This window comes from Hydra viridissima, unplaced genomic scaffold (genome assembly GCF_058129835.1).
Source record: "Hydra viridissima isolate aposymbiotic clone 2 unplaced genomic scaffold, HvirCarnegie_v1 scaffold_1, whole genome shotgun sequence".
NCBI lineage: Eukaryota > Metazoa > Cnidaria > Hydrozoa > Anthoathecata > Hydridae > Hydra > Hydra viridissima.
Window position 1 is genome coordinate 30,085,646 of NW_028324300.1, and position 22,040 is coordinate 30,107,685.

Here is a 22,040-nt window from a genome sequence, read left to right on the forward strand (position 1 = left end):
AACTTTGGCATCTTCATTCCAAATCCAAATCCAGACTTGTCTTTATCCTTTTTCTTTTTGTTACTTTTGTCGCCCTCATCGTCAGACTCAGATTCAGAGCCATCACCAGTGCCTTTCTTCTTTTTACCACTTACGTTCAATCCAAGTCCGCCTTTCTGGTCCTTCAACTTTTCCTTTCAAATGGGGTTTATCCACATCAGCTGATATTCCACCTTTCAACTTTCCATCAACATCAACTTCTGGACCATGAATATCTCCCTTACCACTTCCACCGAACTTTGGCATCTTCATTCCAAATCCAAATCCAGACTTGTCTTTATCCTTTTTCTTTTTGTTACTTTTGTCGCCCTCATCGTCAGACTCAGATTCAGAGCCATCACCAGTGCCTTTCTTCTTTTTACCACTTACGTTCAATCCAAGTCCGCCTTTCACATCAATGCCAGGAATGCTTCCTTTGCCATGTGGAGCATTGATATCAATATTGGCTGAAGGCAAGTTAGCAGACACATCAACGTCTGGTCCTTCAACTTTTCCTTTCAAATGGGGTTTATCCACATCAGCTGATATTCCACCTTTCAACTTTCCATCTACATTTGCATCAGAACCACGACGATCACCTTTTCCACCTCCACCAAATTTAGGCATCTTCATGGAAAAACCAAACCGAGAAGAACCTTTCTCAGACTTCTTTTTCTTCTTTGTTTCTTGATCACCAACAGAATCACTCTCAGAAAGAGATATAGATCCTTTCTTAACCTTTCCAGTAGGGATTTGAATGCAACTAGCATCCTTCCCTACACTTACGCTACCAGTGTTCAATGAGGGCAAATTCAAATCAATATTGGCTGAAGGCAAGTTAGCAGACACATCAACGCCTGGTCCTTCAACTTTTCCTTTCAAATGGGGTTTATCCACATCAGCTGATATTCCACCTTTCAACTTTCCATCAACATCAACTTCTGGACCATGAATATCTCCCTTACCACTTCCACCGAACTTTGGCATCTTCATTCCAAATCCAAATCCAGACTTGTCTTTATCCTTTTTCTTTTTGTTACTTTTGTCGCCCTCATCGTCAGACTCAGATTCAGAGCCATCACCAGTGCCTTTCTTCTTTTTACCACTTACGTTCAATCCAAGTCCGCCTTTCACATCAATGCCAGGAATGCTTCCTTTGCCATGTGGAGCATTGATATCAATATTGGCTGAAGGCAAGTTAGCAGACACATCAACGTCTGGTCCTTCAACTTTTCCTTTCAAATGGGGTTTATCCACATCAGCTGATATTCCACCTTTCAACTTTCCATCAACATCAACTTCTGGACCATGAATATCTCCCTTACCACTTCCACCGAACTTTGGCATCTTCATTCCAAATCCAAATCCAGACTTGTCTTTATCCTTTTTCTTTTTGTTACTTTTGTCGCCCTCATCGTCAGACTCAGATTCAGAGCCATCACCAGTGCCTTTCTTCTTTTTACCACTTACGTTCAATCCAAGTCCGCCTTTCACATCAATGCCAGGAATGCTTCCTTTGCCATGTGGAGCATTGATATCAATATTGGCTGAAGGCAAGTTAGCAGACACATCAACGTCTGGTCCTTCAACTTTTCCTTTCAAATGGGGTTTATCCACATCAGCTGATATTCCACCTTTCAACTTTCCATCAACATCAACTTCTGGACCATGAATATCTCCCTTACCACTTCCACCGAACTTTGGCATCTTCATTCCAAATCCAAATCCAGACTTGTCTTTATCCTTTTTCTTTTTGTTACTTTTGTCGCCCTCATCGTCAGACTCAGATTCAGAGCCATCACCAGTGCCTTTCTTCTTTTTACCACTTACGTTCAATCCAAGTCCGCCTTTCACATCAATGCCAGGAATGCTTCCTTTGCCATGTGGAGCATTGATATCAATATTGGCTGAAGGCAAGTTAGCAGACACATCAACGTCTGGTCCTTCAACTTTTCCTTTCAAATGGGGTTTATCCACATCAGCTGATATTCCACCTTTCAACTTTCCATCAACATCAACTTCTGGACCATGAATATCTCCCTTACCACTTCCACCGAACTTTGGCATCTTCATTCCAAATCCAAATCCAGACTTGTCTTTATCCTTTTTCTTTTTGTTACTTTTGTCGCCCTCATCGTCAGACTCAGATTCAGAGCCATCACCAGTGCCTTTCTTCTTTTTACCACTTACGTTCAATCCAAGTCCGCCTTTCACATCAATGCCAGGAATGCTTCCTTTGCCATGTGGAGCATTGATATCAATATTGGCTGAAGGCAAGTTAGCAGACACATCAACGTCTGGTCCTTCAACTTTTCCTTTCAAATGGGGTTTATCCACATCAGCTGATATTCCACCTTTCAACTTTCCATCAACATCAACTTCTGGACCATGAATATCTCCCTTACCACTTCCACCGAACTTTGGCATCTTCATTCCAAATCCAAATCCAGACTTGTCTTTATCCTTTTTCTTTTTGTTACTTTTGTCGCCCTCATCGTCAGACTCAGATTCAGAGCCATCACCAGTGCCTTTCTTCTTTTTACCACTTACGTTCAATCCAAGTCCGCCTTTCACATCAATGCCAGGAATGCTTCCTTTGCCATGTGGAGCATTGATATCAATATTGGCTGAAGGCAAGTTAGCAGACACATCAACGTCTGGTCCTTCAACTTTTCCTTTCAAATGGGGTTTATCCACATCAGCTGATATTCCACCTTTCAACTTTCCATCAACATCAACTTCTGGACCATGAATATCTCCCTTACCACTTCCACCGAACTTTGGCATCTTCATTCCAAATCCAAATCCAGACTTGTCTTTATCCTTTTTCTTTTTGTTACTTTTGTCGCCCTCATCGTCAGACTCAGATTCAGAGCCATCACCAGTGCCTTTCTTCTTTTTACCACTTACGTTCAATCCAAGTCCGCCTTTCACATCAATGCCAGGAATGCTTCCTTTGCCATGTGGAGCATTGATATCAATATTGGCTGAAGGCAAGTTAGCAGACACATCAACGTCTGGTCCTTCAACTTTTCCTTTCAAATGGGGTTTATCCACATCAGCTGATATTCCACCTTTCAACTTTCCATCAACATCAACTTCTGGACCATGAATATCTCCCTTACCACTTCCACCGAACTTTGGCATCTTCATTCCAAATCCAAATCCAGACTTGTCTTTATCCTTTTTCTTTTTGTTACTTTTGTCGCCCTCATCGTCAGACTCAGATTCAGAGCCATCACCAGTGCCTTTCTTCTTTTTACCACTTACGTTCAATCCAAGTCCGCCTTTCACATCAATGCCAGGAATGCTTCCTTTGCCATGTGGAGCATTGATATCAATATTGGCTGAAGGCAAGTTAGCAGACACATCAACGTCTGGTCCTTCAACTTTTCCTTTCAAATGGGGTTTATCCACATCAGCTGATATTCCACCTTTCAACTTTCCATCAACATCAACTTCTGGACCATGAATATCTCCCTTACCACTTCCACCGAACTTTGGCATCTTCATTCCAAATCCAAATCCAGACTTGTCTTTATCCTTTTTCTTTTTGTTACTTTTGTCGCCCTCATCGTCAGACTCAGATTCAGAGCCATCACCAGTGCCTTTCTTCTTTTTACCACTTACGTTCAATCCAAGTCCGCCTTTCACATCAATGCCAGGAATGCTTCCTTTGCCATGTGGAGCATTGATATCAATATTGGCTGAAGGCAAGTTAGCAGACACATCAACGTCTGGTCCTTCAACTTTTCCTTTCAAATGGGGTTTATCCACATCAGCTGATATTCCACCTTTCAACTTTCCATCAACATCAACTTCTGGACCATGAATATCTCCCTTACCACTTCCACCGAACTTTGGCATCTTCATTCCAAATCCAAATCCAGACTTGTCTTTATCCTTTTTCTTTTTGTTACTTTTGTCGCCCTCATCGTCAGACTCAGATTCAGAGCCATCACCAGTGCCTTTCTTCTTTTTACCACTTACGTTCAATCCAAGTCCGCCTTTCACATCAATGCCAGGAATGCTTCCTTTGCCATGTGGAGCATTGATATCAATATTGGCTGAAGGCAAGTTAGCAGACACATCAACGTCTGGTCCTTCAACTTTTCCTTTCAAATGGGGTTTATCCACATCAGCTGATATTCCACCTTTCAACTTTCCATCAACATCAACTTCTGGACCATGAATATCTCCCTTACCACTTCCACCGAACTTTGGCATCTTCATTCCAAATCCAAATCCAGACTTGTCTTTATCCTTTTTCTTTTTGTTACTTTTGTCGCCCTCATCGTCAGACTCAGATTCAGAGCCATCACCAGTGCCTTTCTTCTTTTTACCACTTACGTTCAATCCAAGTCCGCCTTTCACATCAATGCCAGGAATGCTTCCTTTGCCATGTGGAGCATTGATATCAATATTGGCTGAAGGCAAGTTAGCAGACACATCAACGTCTGGTCCTTCAACTTTTCCTTTCAAATGGGGTTTATCCACATCAGCTGATATTCCACCTTTCAACTTTCCATCAACATCAACTTCTGGACCATGAATATCTCCCTTACCACTTCCACCGAACTTTGGCATCTTCATTCCAAATCCAAATCCAGACTTGTCTTTATCCTTTTTCTTTTTGTTACTTTTGTCGCCCTCATCGTCAGACTCAGATTCAGAGCCATCACCAGTGCCTTTCTTCTTTTTACCACTTACGTTCAATCCAAGTCCGCCTTTCACATCAATGCCAGGAATGCTTCCTTTGCCATGTGGAGCATTGATATCAATATTGGCTGAAGGCAAGTTAGCAGACACATCAACGTCTGGTCCTTCAACTTTTCCTTTCAAATGGGGTTTATCCACATCAGCTGATATTCCACCTTTCAACTTTCCATCAACATCAACTTCTGGACCATGAATATCTCCCTTACCACTTCCACCGAACTTTGGCATCTTCATTCCAAATCCAAATCCAGACTTGTCTTTATCCTTTTTCTTTTTGTTACTTTTGTCGCCCTCATCGTCAGACTCAGATTCAGAGCCATCACCAGTGCCTTTCTTCTTTTTACCACTTACGTTCAATCCAAGTCCGCCTTTCACATCAATGCCAGGAATGCTTCCTTTGCCATGTGGAGCATTGATATCAATATTGGCTGAAGGCAAGTTAGCAGACACATCAACGTCTGGTCCTTCAACTTTTCCTTTCAAATGGGGTTTATCCACATCAGCTGATATTCCACCTTTCAACTTTCCATCAACATCAACTTCTGGACCATGAATATCTCCCTTACCACTTCCACCGAACTTTGGCATCTTCATTCCAAATCCAAATCCAGACTTGTCTTTATCCTTTTTCTTTTTGTTACTTTTGTCGCCCTCATCGTCAGACTCAGATTCAGAGCCATCACCAGTGCCTTTCTTCTTTTTACCACTTACGTTCAATCCAAGTCCGCCTTTCACATCAATGCCAGGAATGCTTCCTTTGCCATGTGGAGCATTGATATCAATATTGGCTGAAGGCAAGTTAGCAGACACATCAACGTCTGGTCCTTCAACTTTTCCTTTCAAATGGGGTTTATCCACATCAGCTGATATTCCACCTTTCAACTTTCCATCAACATCAACTTCTGGACCATGAATATCTCCCTTACCACTTCCACCGAACTTTGGCATCTTCATTCCAAATCCAAATCCAGACTTGTCTTTATCCTTTTTCTTTTTGTTACTTTTGTCGCCCTCATCGTCAGACTCAGATTCAGAGCCATCACCAGTGCCTTTCTTCTTTTTACCACTTACGTTCAATCCAAGTCCGCCTTTCACATCAATGCCAGGAATGCTTCCTTTGCCATGTGGAGCATTGATATCAATATTGGCTGAAGGCAAGTTAGCAGACACATCAACGTCTGGTCCTTCAACTTTTCCTTTCAAATGGGGTTTATCCACATCAGCTGATATTCCACCTTTCAACTTTCCATCAACATCAACTTCTGGACCATGAATATCTCCCTTACCACTTCCACCGAACTTTGGCATCTTCATTCCAAATCCAAATCCAGACTTGTCTTTATCCTTTTTCTTTTTGTTACTTTTGTCGCCCTCATCGTCAGACTCAGATTCAGAGCCATCACCAGTGCCTTTCTTCTTTTTACCACTTACGTTCAATCCAAGTCCGCCTTTCACATCAATGCCAGGAATGCTTCCTTTGCCATGTGGAGCATTGATATCAATATTGGCTGAAGGCAAGTTAGCAGACACATCAACGTCTGGTCCTTCAACTTTTCCTTTCAAATGGGGTTTATCCACATCAGCTGATATTCCACCTTTCAACTTTCCATCAACATCAACTTCTGGACCATGAATATCTCCCTTACCACTTCCACCGAACTTTGGCATCTTCATTCCAAATCCAAATCCAGACTTGTCTTTATCCTTTTTCTTTTTGTTACTTTTGTCGCCCTCATCGTCAGACTCAGATTCAGAGCCATCACCAGTGCCTTTCTTCTTTTTACCACTTACGTTCAATCCAAGTCCGCCTTTCACATCAATGCCAGGAATGCTTCCTTTGCCATGTGGAGCATTGATATCAATATTGGCTGAAGGCAAGTTAGCAGACACATCAACGTCTGGTCCTTCAACTTTTCCTTTCAAATGGGGTTTATCCACATCAGCTGATATTCCACCTTTCAACTTTCCATCAACATCAACTTCTGGACCATGAATATCTCCCTTACCACTTCCACCGAACTTTGGCATCTTCATTCCAAATCCAAATCCAGACTTGTCTTTATCCTTTTTCTTTTTGTTACTTTTGTCGCCCTCATCGTCAGACTCAGATTCAGAGCCATCACCAGTGCCTTTCTTCTTTTTACCACTTACGTTCAATCCAAGTCCGCCTTTCACATCAATGCCAGGAATGCTTCCTTTGCCATGTGGAGCATTGATATCAATATTGGCTGAAGGCAAGTTAGCAGACACATCAACGTCTGGTCCTTCAACTTTTCCTTTCAAATGGGGTTTATCCACATCAGCTGATATTCCACCTTTCAACTTTCCATCAACATCAACTTCTGGACCATGAATATCTCCCTTACCACTTCCACCGAACTTTGGCATCTTCATTCCAAATCCAAATCCAGACTTGTCTTTATCCTTTTTCTTTTTGTTACTTTTGTCGCCCTCATCGTCAGACTCAGATTCAGAGCCATCACCAGTGCCTTTCTTCTTTTTACCACTTACGTTCAATCCAAGTCCGCCTTTCACATCAATGCCAGGAATGCTTCCTTTGCCATGTGGAGCATTGATATCAATATTGGCTGAAGGCAAGTTAGCAGACACATCAACGTCTGGTCCTTCAACTTTTCCTTTCAAATGGGGTTTATCCACATCAGCTGATATTCCACCTTTCAACTTTCCATCAACATCAACTTCTGGACCATGAATATCTCCCTTACCACTTCCACCGAACTTTGGCATCTTCATTCCAAATCCAAATCCAGACTTGTCTTTATCCTTTTTCTTTTTGTTACTTTTGTCGCCCTCATCGTCAGACTCAGATTCAGAGCCATCACCAGTGCCTTTCTTCTTTTTACCACTTACGTTCAATCCAAGTCCGCCTTTCACATCAATGCCAGGAATGCTTCCTTTGCCATGTGGAGCATTGATATCAATATTGGCTGAAGGCAAGTTAGCAGACACATCAACGTCTGGTCCTTCAACTTTTCCTTTCAAATGGGGTTTATCCACATCAGCTGATATTCCACCTTTCAACTTTCCATCAACATCAACTTCTGGACCATGAATATCTCCCTTACCACTTCCACCGAACTTTGGCATCTTCATTCCAAATCCAAATCCAGACTTGTCTTTATCCTTTTTCTTTTTGTTACTTTTGTCGCCCTCATCGTCAGACTCAGATTCAGAGCCATCACCAGTGCCTTTCTTCTTTTTACCACTTACGTTCAATCCAAGTCCGCCTTTCACATCAATGCCAGGAATGCTTCCTTTGCCATGTGGAGCATTGATATCAATATTGGCTGAAGGCAAGTTAGCAGACACATCAACGTCTGGTCCTTCAACTTTTCCTTTCAAATGGGGTTTATCCACATCAGCTGATATTCCACCTTTCAACTTTCCATCAACATCAACTTCTGGACCATGAATATCTCCCTTACCACTTCCACCGAACTTTGGCATCTTCATTCCAAATCCAAATCCAGACTTGTCTTTATCCTTTTTCTTTTTGTTACTTTTGTCGCCCTCATCGTCAGACTCAGATTCAGAGCCATCACCAGTGCCTTTCTTCTTTTTACCACTTACGTTCAATCCAAGTCCGCCTTTCACATCAATGCCAGGAATGCTTCCTTTGCCATGTGGAGCATTGATATCAATATTGGCTGAAGGCAAGTTAGCAGACACATCAACGTCTGGTCCTTCAACTTTTCCTTTCAAATGGGGTTTATCCACATCAGCTGATATTCCACCTTTCAACTTTCCATCAACATCAACTTCTGGACCATGAATATCTCCCTTACCACTTCCACCGAACTTTGGCATCTTCATTCCAAATCCAAATCCAGACTTGTCTTTATCCTTTTTCTTTTTGTTACTTTTGTCGCCCTCATCGTCAGACTCAGATTCAGAGCCATCACCAGTGCCTTTCTTCTTTTTACCACTTACGTTCAATCCAAGTCCGCCTTTCACATCAATGCCAGGAATGCTTCCTTTGCCATGTGGAGCATTGATATCAATATTGGCTGAAGGCAAGTTAGCAGACACATCAACGTCTGGTCCTTCAACTTTTCCTTTCAAATGGGGTTTATCCACATCAGCTGATATTCCACCTTTCAACTTTCCATCAACATCAACTTCTGGACCATGAATATCTCCCTTACCACTTCCACCGAACTTTGGCATCTTCATTCCAAATCCAAATCCAGACTTGTCTTTATCCTTTTTCTTTTTGTTACTTTTGTCGCCCTCATCGTCAGACTCAGATTCAGAGCCATCACCAGTGCCTTTCTTCTTTTTACCACTTACGTTCAATCCAAGTCCGCCTTTCACATCAATGCCAGGAATGCTTCCTTTGCCATGTGGAGCATTGATATCAATATTGGCTGAAGGCAAGTTAGCAGACACATCAACGTCTGGTCCTTCAACTTTTCCTTTCAAATGGGGTTTATCCACATCAGCTGATATTCCACCTTTCAACTTTCCATCAACATCAACTTCTGGACCATGAATATCTCCCTTACCACTTCCACCGAACTTTGGCATCTTCATTCCAAATCCAAATCCAGACTTGTCTTTATCCTTTTTCTTTTTGTTACTTTTGTCGCCCTCATCGTCAGACTCAGATTCAGAGCCATCACCAGTGCCTTTCTTCTTTTTACCACTTACGTTCAATCCAAGTCCGCCTTTCACATCAATGCCAGGAATGCTTCCTTTGCCATGTGGAGCATTGATATCAATATTGGCTGAAGGCAAGTTAGCAGACACATCAACGTCTGGTCCTTCAACTTTTCCTTTCAAATGGGGTTTATCCACATCAGCTGATATTCCACCTTTCAACTTTCCATCAACATCAACTTCTGGACCATGAATATCTCCCTTACCACTTCCACCGAACTTTGGCATCTTCATTCCAAATCCAAATCCAGACTTGTCTTTATCCTTTTTCTTTTTGTTACTTTTGTCGCCCTCATCGTCAGACTCAGATTCAGAGCCATCACCAGTGCCTTTCTTCTTTTTACCACTTACGTTCAATCCAAGTCCGCCTTTCACATCAATGCCAGGAATGCTTCCTTTGCCATGTGGAGCATTGATATCAATATTGGCTGAAGGCAAGTTAGCAGACACATCAACGTCTGGTCCTTCAACTTTTCCTTTCAAATGGGGTTTATCCACATCAGCTGATATTCCACCTTTCAACTTTCCATCAACATCAACTTCTGGACCATGAATATCTCCCTTACCACTTCCACCGAACTTTGGCATCTTCATTCCAAATCCAAATCCAGACTTGTCTTTATCCTTTTTCTTTTTGTTACTTTTGTCGCCCTCATCGTCAGACTCAGATTCAGAGCCATCACCAGTGCCTTTCTTCTTTTTACCACTTACGTTCAATCCAAGTCCGCCTTTCACATCAATGCCAGGAATGCTTCCTTTGCCATGTGGAGCATTGATATCAATATTGGCTGAAGGCAAGTTAGCAGACACATCAACGTCTGGTCCTTCAACTTTTCCTTTCAAATGGGGTTTATCCACATCAGCTGATATTCCACCTTTCAACTTTCCATCAACATCAACTTCTGGACCATGAATATCTCCCTTACCACTTCCACCGAACTTTGGCATCTTCATTCCAAATCCAAATCCAGACTTGTCTTTATCCTTTTTCTTTTTGTTACTTTTGTCGCCCTCATCGTCAGACTCAGATTCAGAGCCATCACCAGTGCCTTTCTTCTTTTTACCACTTACGTTCAATCCAAGTCCGCCTTTCACATCAATGCCAGGAATGCTTCCTTTGCCATGTGGAGCATTGATATCAATATTGGCTGAAGGCAAGTTAGCAGACACATCAACGTCTGGTCCTTCAACTTTTCCTTTCAAATGGGGTTTATCCACATCAGCTGATATTCCACCTTTCAACTTTCCATCAACATCAACTTCTGGACCATGAATATCTCCCTTACCACTTCCACCGAACTTTGGCATCTTCATTCCAAATCCAAATCCAGACTTGTCTTTATCCTTTTTCTTTTTGTTACTTTTGTCGCCCTCATCGTCAGACTCAGATTCAGAGCCATCACCAGTGCCTTTCTTCTTTTTACCACTTACGTTCAATCCAAGTCCGCCTTTCACATCAATGCCAGGAATGCTTCCTTTGCCATGTGGAGCATTGATATCAATATTGGCTGAAGGCAAGTTAGCAGACACATCAACGTCTGGTCCTTCAACTTTTCCTTTCAAATGGGGTTTATCCACATCAGCTGATATTCCACCTTTCAACTTTCCATCAACATCAACTTCTGGACCATGAATATCTCCCTTACCACTTCCACCGAACTTTGGCATCTTCATTCCAAATCCAAATCCAGACTTGTCTTTATCCTTTTTCTTTTTGTTACTTTTGTCGCCCTCATCGTCAGACTCAGATTCAGAGCCATCACCAGTGCCTTTCTTCTTTTTACCACTTACGTTCAATCCAAGTCCGCCTTTCACATCAATGCCAGGAATGCTTCCTTTGCCATGTGGAGCATTGATATCAATATTGGCTGAAGGCAAGTTAGCAGACACATCAACGTCTGGTCCTTCAACTTTTCCTTTCAAATGGGGTTTATCCACATCAGCTGATATTCCACCTTTCAACTTTCCATCAACATCAACTTCTGGACCATGAATATCTCCCTTACCACTTCCACCGAACTTTGGCATCTTCATTCCAAATCCAAATCCAGACTTGTCTTTATCCTTTTTCTTTTTGTTACTTTTGTCGCCCTCATCGTCAGACTCAGATTCAGAGCCATCACCAGTGCCTTTCTTCTTTTTACCACTTACGTTCAATCCAAGTCCGCCTTTCACATCAATGCCAGGAATGCTTCCTTTGCCATGTGGAGCATTGATATCAATATTGGCTGAAGGCAAGTTAGCAGACACATCAACGTCTGGTCCTTCAACTTTTCCTTTCAAATGGGGTTTATCCACATCAGCTGATATTCCACCTTTCAACTTTCCATCAACATCAACTTCTGGACCATGAATATCTCCCTTACCACTTCCACCGAACTTTGGCATCTTCATTCCAAATCCAAATCCAGACTTGTCTTTATCCTTTTTCTTTTTGTTACTTTTGTCGCCCTCATCGTCAGACTCAGATTCAGAGCCATCACCAGTGCCTTTCTTCTTTTTACCACTTACGTTCAATCCAAGTCCGCCTTTCACATCAATGCCAGGAATGCTTCCTTTGCCATGTGGAGCATTGATATCAATATTGGCTGAAGGCAAGTTAGCAGACACATCAACGTCTGGTCCTTCAACTTTTCCTTTCAAATGGGGTTTATCCACATCAGCTGATATTCCACCTTTCAACTTTCCATCAACATCAACTTCTGGACCATGAATATCTCCCTTACCACTTCCACCGAACTTTGGCATCTTCATTCCAAATCCAAATCCAGACTTGTCTTTATCCTTTTTCTTTTTGTTACTTTTGTCGCCCTCATCGTCAGACTCAGATTCAGAGCCATCACCAGTGCCTTTCTTCTTTTTACCACTTACGTTCAATCCAAGTCCGCCTTTCACATCAATGCCAGGAATGCTTCCTTTGCCATGTGGAGCATTGATATCAATATTGGCTGAAGGCAAGTTAGCAGACACATCAACGTCTGGTCCTTCAACTTTTCCTTTCAAATGGGGTTTATCCACATCAGCTGATATTCCACCTTTCAACTTTCCATCAACATCAACTTCTGGACCATGAATATCTCCCTTACCACTTCCACCGAACTTTGGCATCTTCATTCCAAATCCAAATCCAGACTTGTCTTTATCCTTTTTCTTTTTGTTACTTTTGTCGCCCTCATCGTCAGACTCAGATTCAGAGCCATCACCAGTGCCTTTCTTCTTTTTACCACTTACGTTCAATCCAAGTCCGCCTTTCACATCAATGCCAGGAATGCTTCCTTTGCCATGTGGAGCATTGATATCAATATTGGCTGAAGGCAAGTTAGCAGACACATCAACGTCTGGTCCTTCAACTTTTCCTTTCAAATGGGGTTTATCCACATCAGCTGATATTCCACCTTTCAACTTTCCATCAACATCAACTTCTGGACCATGAATATCTCCCTTACCACTTCCACCGAACTTTGGCATCTTCATTCCAAATCCAAATCCAGACTTGTCTTTATCCTTTTTCTTTTTGTTACTTTTGTCGCCCTCATCGTCAGACTCAGATTCAGAGCCATCACCAGTGCCTTTCTTCTTTTTACCACTTACGTTCAATCCAAGTCCGCCTTTCACATCAATGCCAGGAATGCTTCCTTTGCCATGTGGAGCATTGATATCAATATTGGCTGAAGGCAAGTTAGCAGACACATCAACGTCTGGTCCTTCAACTTTTCCTTTCAAATGGGGTTTATCCACATCAGCTGATATTCCACCTTTCAACTTTCCATCAACATCAACTTCTGGACCATGAATATCTCCCTTACCACTTCCACCGAACTTTGGCATCTTCATTCCAAATCCAAATCCAGACTTGTCTTTATCCTTTTTCTTTTTGTTACTTTTGTCGCCCTCATCGTCAGACTCAGATTCAGAGCCATCACCAGTGCCTTTCTTCTTTTTACCACTTACGTTCAATCCAAGTCCGCCTTTCACATCAATGCCAGGAATGCTTCCTTTGCCATGTGGAGCATTGATATCAATTTTGGCTGAAAGCGGATTTTTTATATGAAGGTTTTTTTCAAATGAATAAACTGTGTCTTTATTGTTTATTGTTTCGTTTTTCTTTTCTGACTTCAGTTGCAGGCTTATTGCAGTTTTTGGCTTTTCATTTGTTGTTACTTCCTGTTTAATGAAGTATTCTTTGCTTTTTTCATCAAATATGCTATCAAATAGATCAAATGATATCGATTCGAGTTCTGTTTCTTTTTGTAATGGAATTATTTCCTCCTCATCAATTGCAAGTTCTGTTTTTTGAGGTGTTTCAGCATTTCTTAGAATTTTATTTTGTAATGAAATTGTTATTTGATCATTTTGAGTTGGTTCTAAATGAGAAGTTATTAAAATCTAAAATTTTTTAATGTATTATTCTCCATAGTTTATTGCTCTCGCTGTTTATTTACCATATTCTTGTAATATCTTTAATGTTTTTATTTTATATTAGTCTCTATGAACTTTTTATTACCTATTTTTTATTTTCTATATTACTTAAATACTAACTGACTATATATATATCTCTTTTAATTATATTTTTACCATATGTTTATCAGGTTTTAGTTTTTAACTATTTTGATTCTTCAAGTAATAATCAATTCCTTATGCAGAAGCTCTGCAACATATTACTTACTAAGGTGTAGGTGTTAATGAAGCTTAATTTATTGATAAATAGTGCTAATGAGTAAAATTATCTCATTTTTAACTAAGCTTTAGATGAAATGACATATAGAAAGTGACCTTTATTAAAGATATTTGATTTAAATATTAGGTTTATGAATATTTTAAAGCTCTGCATGAGACGTAACTCTTTTGAAAAATTGCTCAATGTATGTTTACCTTTTTTAAGAAGAGTTTGAAAATGAGTTTCATCATTGGTTTTTTGATCACCTAAAGTTACTTCTGTTGAAAGAAATTGGGAAAAAAACATATCTCCAACCTACATTAAAAATAATTTGAAACTGAGCATCAAATAATGTCTTTATTTTAAAAAATATTTTAAGTTTTAAGGTGTAAAAAAAAAATATAAGACAAAATTTATAAGAATAAATAAATATAACAAAGTTTTTTGTAATAGGTAAATCACATACATCCATAGGAAGTGCTTCCTCCTCAGGCTTAATATTTTCAATAAATATTTCTTCTGCTACAGGCATTTTCTCTGTTAATTCTTTTGTATTTCTTGCAAATGTTGAATTACCTTTATCAAGCTGCAATGCTGCATCATTTATATCATTATCAACTGATCGTATTTTTATAGTAAATTTTGATCCAACTCCTTGACTCACATATAATGTTGCATTATTTTGTGTTGAATCTGCATAACCAAAACTGTTTTTTTCACTCTTTGTCTAAATTGTTTAGATTTTTTCGTACATTATTTTTAGTTTAACAGCTATTTGCTAATTGTTAATTTACAGCCATTTCTTATTACAATTGCTTCATACAACAAAATTGAGGAATACTTTCTGTCAATGAAATTTTTTGAAGGCAAAAATTTTTTTAAAAAAATTTAAATTTTTCTAAAATTTTTAAAACAAAAACTTTTTTTTAAAAGTAAAAAGTAGTTAAGATAAGACAGTGTAATGTAAAAGATAAATACTTTTTTAATAGGATGGTTTCACTTGCAAACTTCACCCTATAACTTTTGGTTTGCCTTAGCATTAATCAATGGAAAAAAGGCAGAGTAGGAAGTTTTTAGATATCAGGGTGGAATTCCTTTTAGACATAAAATAACTTCTGAAATTTTTTAAATTAATATTTAAAGACATTTAATAAAAAGTAAAGAATGAAATATTTAAAAAAATAAGCATGTGAATAATACATTTCAGCTTTCTAAAATTATTTGAAGTTGTTTTTTGAACTATGTATAAATTTATTGAAGTTTGAAAAGTTCTAGCAAATTTTGGCTGATTTTAATCACACTACTAAAAGATTTATTTTTTACATATCAATGGACAGTCTTGCACCGTAAATTGACATCATAAGCTTATAAAATGGAATGGGAGATCGTATTTCACCTGCCATATCCTTCAGATGTCACTCTAAGTAACTGTCACCTTTTCCATGTCCTGCAATTTCGCATATCAGAGAAGAGCTTCAATGATGTTTGCAAACTCAATGCTGACATTTGTAAAATATTTGAGGCACAGCCAGGCAGCTTCTTAATATATGAAAAACTGTTGTTGATAATGCTGACAATTATATTGTAGATTGATTGTGTTTATTCAGACTATTTTAATGAACTAAACTATTTCATTAAAGAACAAAAGAACTTTCTTTACAACCTAATATAAGAAGGAACCTACAACCAATTAGTGCAAAGTGATTAATTGGCAACCATCATCACAATCCTTAGTAAATGAGGTAGTGTTAAAATTTATAATGAGGATTACAACTTTGCTTATTACTAAGTGATAATCAATAGATGAAGATTTTTCGGAACTAATCACAAGCTCCACCTTCTGCACTGGAAACTTATAATCAGAATCAAAACAATCTAAAATCAGGACCATTCGGAAATCATAATCCTTTGAGAAAGTCTAGTCAAGACTTAGCTGGACAGCAAGCCAAAAAGAGAGTTTCTGGATTATCAACTACTTTATCAAGCCCATTCAATTCAACAAAGGGAAGGTATTTATTGATATTTAGAACAAACTTAAAGCCTAGGTAGCAAATTCTATCTTTATAAGACTTACAGTGATGATCGCACTTGCACCTCAACAAGATAATTAGAAATCTACAGCGATGTTTGCACTTGCACCTCAACAAAGTTATCATATTGTTTGTATTTTTTTATTCCAGAAGTAAATTACTCCAAAAAAAATCATATTCAAAGCATTTAAAGTGGCAAATTCTACTAATCATTCAAAAATAATCAGTTTTTAATTTTTTTAATTTTGTTCTTTAAATGAGATTTGAAATAGCACTGCAAGAATTCCGAGAAATTTACTTTTATTAAATTTACTCTTTTTCTGTATTTTGATTAAATATCTTAGTTGCAAGTTATAATAACTAATAAATTCTGAATAACTGAAAAAATAGTTTTCGTACAAAAATTTGATTTACTCTGACTGTAAAATAAGCAAATAACTTAATTCAGAGAAAGATATTTCCTTACATTTGCAGTTGCTTCAACTTCTACATTAGTGCTAGCCTCACGTGTGACTGCTCCAATTTCTACATTAGCTGCAACCTCATCTGTGACTGTTCCAACTTCAGTAGACTAACAATAATATAAAATAGGATATAAAAGAAGAGAAAAAATAATATGATTACATCATATGAATATACAAATTTCTGTATTTCTCAGAAAATGAAAAATGGTCAGAACGTTCTTTTTATTTTCATTATTTTGCAAGGAACAAATAGCTGCACGAAATGTTTTAGGAAATTTGCCAATTGCCTAAAATATTTTGCGCAGCTATTTGTTAACCAATTAAAATGGCAATTAGTACAGAAATCAGTAAAGACTATCCATTATGCCTACTTTTGAAAAACAATAAATTTGTAATTTTAACTCACAGCTCTGTAAGGAAAAATCAGAAAATTTTGAAAAGTAGAATTATTTTGTAAATGTTGGTAAAACAAACTTCAAAATGTATTTTTCAATGTATATGACACACATAAACAGTTTGTTTGTTTGTTTGTTTTAAATTGAAAGCTTTATCAAGCGTTTCTTTCATAATGTTTACAATAACTATTTCAGAAAAATTAATATGAATATAAGAAACTCTCCTCGCATTTTATATGTAATAATATAATTTACTATTACAAAAAATAAAAAATATCAATTAACTGTTTCTTTCATGGTGATGGTTAGAACTTATCTACTTTAAGGACTTTAAATGTAAAAAAAAAACAGTAGATAGCAAGTAAATCATTAGAAGGTTTTTTTTGTTTTCCACTTCTGAAAAAATTAACAAATGCTACCTTTTATCAAAAATGAGGGATTTATCTAAAATTGTGAACAACTTTTGTTGTAAAGTATTTTTGCAGGCCACATGCAGTATTCAATTTTTTATTTTATTTATTTTATTTTTTTCATTTCTCAAGATTTTGAGTTATCACAAGTTATATTTTCTTCAAAATTAGATAGATAGTCTATTTGCCATTTCTTATAAATTGTCCACCAGTTAAGTCCACCACTTTGAAATTGTTTAAATGAAAAGCTGATTGTGGAAATTCACAATGAAGTTTCACATGAAGCAACCTTCTTCACAAAACACTTTGAAAATTCAAAATAAACTTAAGTGTTGTAATTATTCAGCAATCCACTTATTTCTGGTGTGCTTTAAAATAAGTGATGTCATTTATTAGGAAGTAGGTTTTATAACTCTTTGCTTCAAAATACTCTTCTGGTTTATTCTACAATTATCCATTATTAATCCAAGTGCTATCCACCTCAAGTTGTGATTTGTTGATCTAATTCTTCTATTACACCTGTTTGTAAAATAAAGTTCAAACTTAGATGACAAGTTTAGGACCACTAAATAGGCTAATTAGTATAAGTGCTTAAATCATTCTTTTTTTTTCTTGAATGCTTGCTGCCTTGGCATCTACTTGTAATTTGCAACATATGATACCTGTAATTATGAAAGATAAGTATGCAAAGTAATGCGAACACTCAGTTTTATTTTCATTTTTATTATTAATATTATATTAATATTACTATTTTTGTTTTGTTTGTTTCGTTTCCTGTTCATTTGTTGTTTCGTTGTTTCGTTTCCTGTTCATTTTTTAAATGTTTTATTTTCTGTTCATTTTTTCACTGTTGGCAGATATGCCATACGTATATCGCGTACATGACAGGTGGGTGAATAAGTACATTGCTGCCACCAAAGCATCTTCTGGCCAGTATTGAGGGTAATTTTTTTTTCCTATTCCTAAATAAGAAATTTGTATTTGGGAGTTTTCTAATCCATATCTTCGAATATAAAGGAAATCTATCAGCAGTTAACTATCTTCTATATACAGTTTATCCTTTGATTTAACTTGAGGAGCAACGATAAACGCAATATTTACTAAGCATTCTACGAGACATATTCGACTAGATATCTTTAATCTGTTTCAAAATACCAGGAAAGTTAAAAGCGAAAGAGAGTGGTAAATTATTAAGCAGTCACTACAAGTCCGGAAAAATTGTGTTAAAATAATAATGCTGATAGTGTTATTTTAGTTGTGAACAAATTTCAAAGATTATTTATTTAAGGTTAAAGAGAAAACCACCTTCAGATTTTGATTTATAGATTGAAATATTACTCCATAACATAATTATATTTTAAAATTGTTTATGATATCGGGCATTCACTCCTTGTGCAGATCATGAAGTGAAATCTCTATCGAATTTTTAAATAAAATGGTGAAACAAATTTTCTGCATATGATTGTTTAACATAAATTTTTATTTAAACTTTTTATTTTTTGGATCGAAAAATTGTATTTTTTGGCTAGAAGACCTGATTCCTAATTTAGAAGCTACTGCCGTCGTTATAAAAGTAATTGTTGAGGTAAATAAAATGTCTTGAAAATCGAAAAAAAAATGATGTAGATGTCTTGAAAACCAATTAGATTTCTCATTAACGTTAACTTGAATTAACTAATTTAATTACATGATTAATCAACTTATTTTCCTTTATGATTAGATTGAAAGAGACTTCATCTATTCTGATTACTTGTTTTTCGGGAGAAAAAAAAATGTTGTTACCTTGTTGATTAAATGGATTCTGAGTCTGCACAATGTCGACGCACCGGAATCGATGGGATTTATATATATATATATATATATATATATATATATATATATATATATATATATATATATATATATATATATATATATATATATATATATATATATATTCACACTGTTATAGCTGTGTTCAACAGTCTAAGCCTTTGAAATAAAATCTTATCGAAAGAAAGAAGACAAATGGAGCTCTCGTCTTTTAGGAAATATGAAGATTTAAAAATTTAAAAAATCTTCATATTTCTTAAATTATGAAAAGTTTAGATTTAGGTTATTTACTTTTAAAACCGGCAGTGATACGTTAAAATCTTAGTACCAGCCAGATAAAAAGCAATCTAGTTCTAGAAACAAGGCTTTAACTTGTAATAAATCAAGTCTAAATCTCTAAATTTATAGAGGAGAGTTTTTCATACCAAAGAAATATAAAATGTAAAAAAGCACAAACTGCGAAAACTTGTAATTTTTATTTGAAAACATTAGTTTAAGTAAATTAAAATAAAACTGAGTTTTTGTTTGTCTTACATAAAATCTATATATGATAATCAAATAATATAAATAGTTGGTATGTATGATGCATGATGACTTATCAAGATGTTTAAGTTTTTATTTTTTTATTTGGAAAAGAGTATATATATATATATATATATATATATATATATATATATATATATATATATATATATATATATATATATATATATATATATATATATATATTCTTTTCCAAATAAAAAACTTCATGAGAATGTAACAAATGAAACATGATTTATTGAAGATATGTAAAAAATAATCATTAAAAACATATTTGGGCGTTTAATTTGTTAAGTAATGGTTTTATTTGTTCCTTTGATTTCAAAAGATTGCTTACTGTTAATTTGAGAGAATAGGCCAAGTTGTACTTAGTGTACCTAGGCAGCATGGAGGAGAGGCCGGGAGGAGTGGCAGTAAAAATGAAGTCTATGAAAATAGTACTTTATAATAGTATTAAATTTAATAGTTTATCAAACTTATTTTGGTAATTTCTTAAATGTAAAAAGTTTAAAATTCGTTAAATTAGTTAAAAAATAAAAACCTAAACTTTGTTTATACTTTACAGAAGATGCTATGGGAAAAAATGCATACTATTTGGGAGGAAGGCAAAACATACCATTCATTTAGGCTAAAATCATACCCACCTGTATTCAGTGCGTCTTTATAGATTTTTTTTTTTATGATTTACATTGATTCGTATTTTTTTTTTTTTTTGAACAAATTAAAACCTTTTACTACTTTCTGTAGTTTCCTGTGCAAAAAAAGTTATTTTCGTAGTTTCCTGTGCAAAAAATAAGTTATTTTAGACTCATTTTACAACTCTTCACGATTTGGATTTATAACTCATCGCGATTTGGATTTATAAGTCATCGCGATTGGGAGTAAGATTAGTGTATAGATTAAGGGGTAAAACTCGCTTCGCTTTAATTCTGTATTAATTTTTTTTCATAAAAGTTAAACGAAAACAGTTATAACGGACAATCTTTAATTTTACATATTTTTTTCCAAATTCAGTCAGTTTATTAGCAATTTTATGTTTTGAGCATACTTGAACAGGTCTCTCGTGATTAATTTAAAAAAAGTTTTTTACAGTAATAGCTACATCAGGGAGTTTTTATTTTTGTCTCTGCTTGTATTTTAACTACGTCTTAAAAAAACGGTACTTTGACATTTTGTTTACAATGGAGTTAACAAAAGATTTGAATCTTGCTTTCTCGTGTGGAAACTAGGCCTTAAGCATAATCCTGTTTTATTTTGTTATTAAAAATGTTAACACACTGTGCTAAAATTATTGTTAAGAATTTTAATTAAGCAAGGAAGAAGATTCAAAAAATTTATGATCTGTAAATTTAAAAGACATTTACTGAGGTTTTCAATTTTTTAAGCAAAGCCAGGAATAACCAAAACTTTTTTATCTTTTGTTCAGAAATGATTGAACCTTTTAAATGGCTTTGAGTATTATACCCACATATTATATGCGGGTTGTAAAATAGGAAAAAACCTAATATATATTTTGGCCATATTTTCTTTTTTACTCTTCAACTTATCGCGAAAAAGCTTAATATATATTCGTTCTGTTAGTAGTTTTTATACCCACATTTACTCTTCAACTTAACGCGGTTTGGTCATAATTCTAAGATTTAAAATAATCAAAGCACTTCAACTATCCCGAGGGATAGCAGCTAATTACTGTTTGTTTAGTTTTAATATTTTTAACACTAAAACAGTTTCGGACATTCATTTACATTTCGGACATGTTTTATGATTTAAGCAGATGATTTTATGATTTAAGCAGACTTCACGCTTCAAACCAGAAAGTGTAACGATACTGTTAAACGAGAGTTGCATTTAAAAACGCCTTACGTAAATTCATGCAGATGTGTCTTTAAAGGTCATGTCTAATAAATATCACGGCGTTTGTGCATGAAATAACATTTGCAGCGACTTTTAACATACCTGTAAAGGTGGGGAAGCTGGTGAACCAGTCCCTTCTGAAAATGGTCTTCTTTTCAATATAATGCTACTGCGATGTTTGCGAGGCATCTTGTTCACTTTTAGTTAAAATATTTTTCTTAAGATAAAATTAAAAAGATAATTATGAATGCCAACTTCTATATAACTGAAAATGGGCATCGTCATTCTCATCATGATTACATTATTGTCACATCGTCATCATTATCATCATTATCACAACATCATCATCATCATCATCATCATCATCATCATCATCATCATCATCATCATCATCATCATCATCATCATCATCATCATCATCATTATCATCATCATCATCGTCATCATCATCATCATCG

General features: G+C 36.3%; 1 protein-coding gene across 1 annotated transcript in view; it reads right to left on the reverse strand.

The window, feature by feature from the left end:
• LOC149894426 (uncharacterized) overlaps window positions 1-22,040 on the reverse strand; it is a 43,058-nt gene that overhangs the window by 17,533 nt on the left and 3,485 nt on the right. Inside the window, exons 2-6 of the mRNA XM_090067900.1 lie at window positions 21,685-21,799; window positions 16,571-16,675; window positions 14,541-14,801; window positions 14,290-14,389; window positions 213-13,781 (exon numbers count right to left, since the gene is read on the reverse strand). Of these exons, the coding sequence (XP_089924026.1) occupies window positions 213-13,781; window positions 14,290-14,389; window positions 14,541-14,801; window positions 16,571-16,675; window positions 21,685-21,771 (14,122 nt within the window). The 5' untranslated portion in view covers window positions 21,772-21,799. The remainder of the gene's footprint in view (window positions 1-212; window positions 13,782-14,289; window positions 14,390-14,540; window positions 14,802-16,570; window positions 16,676-21,684; window positions 21,800-22,040) is intronic.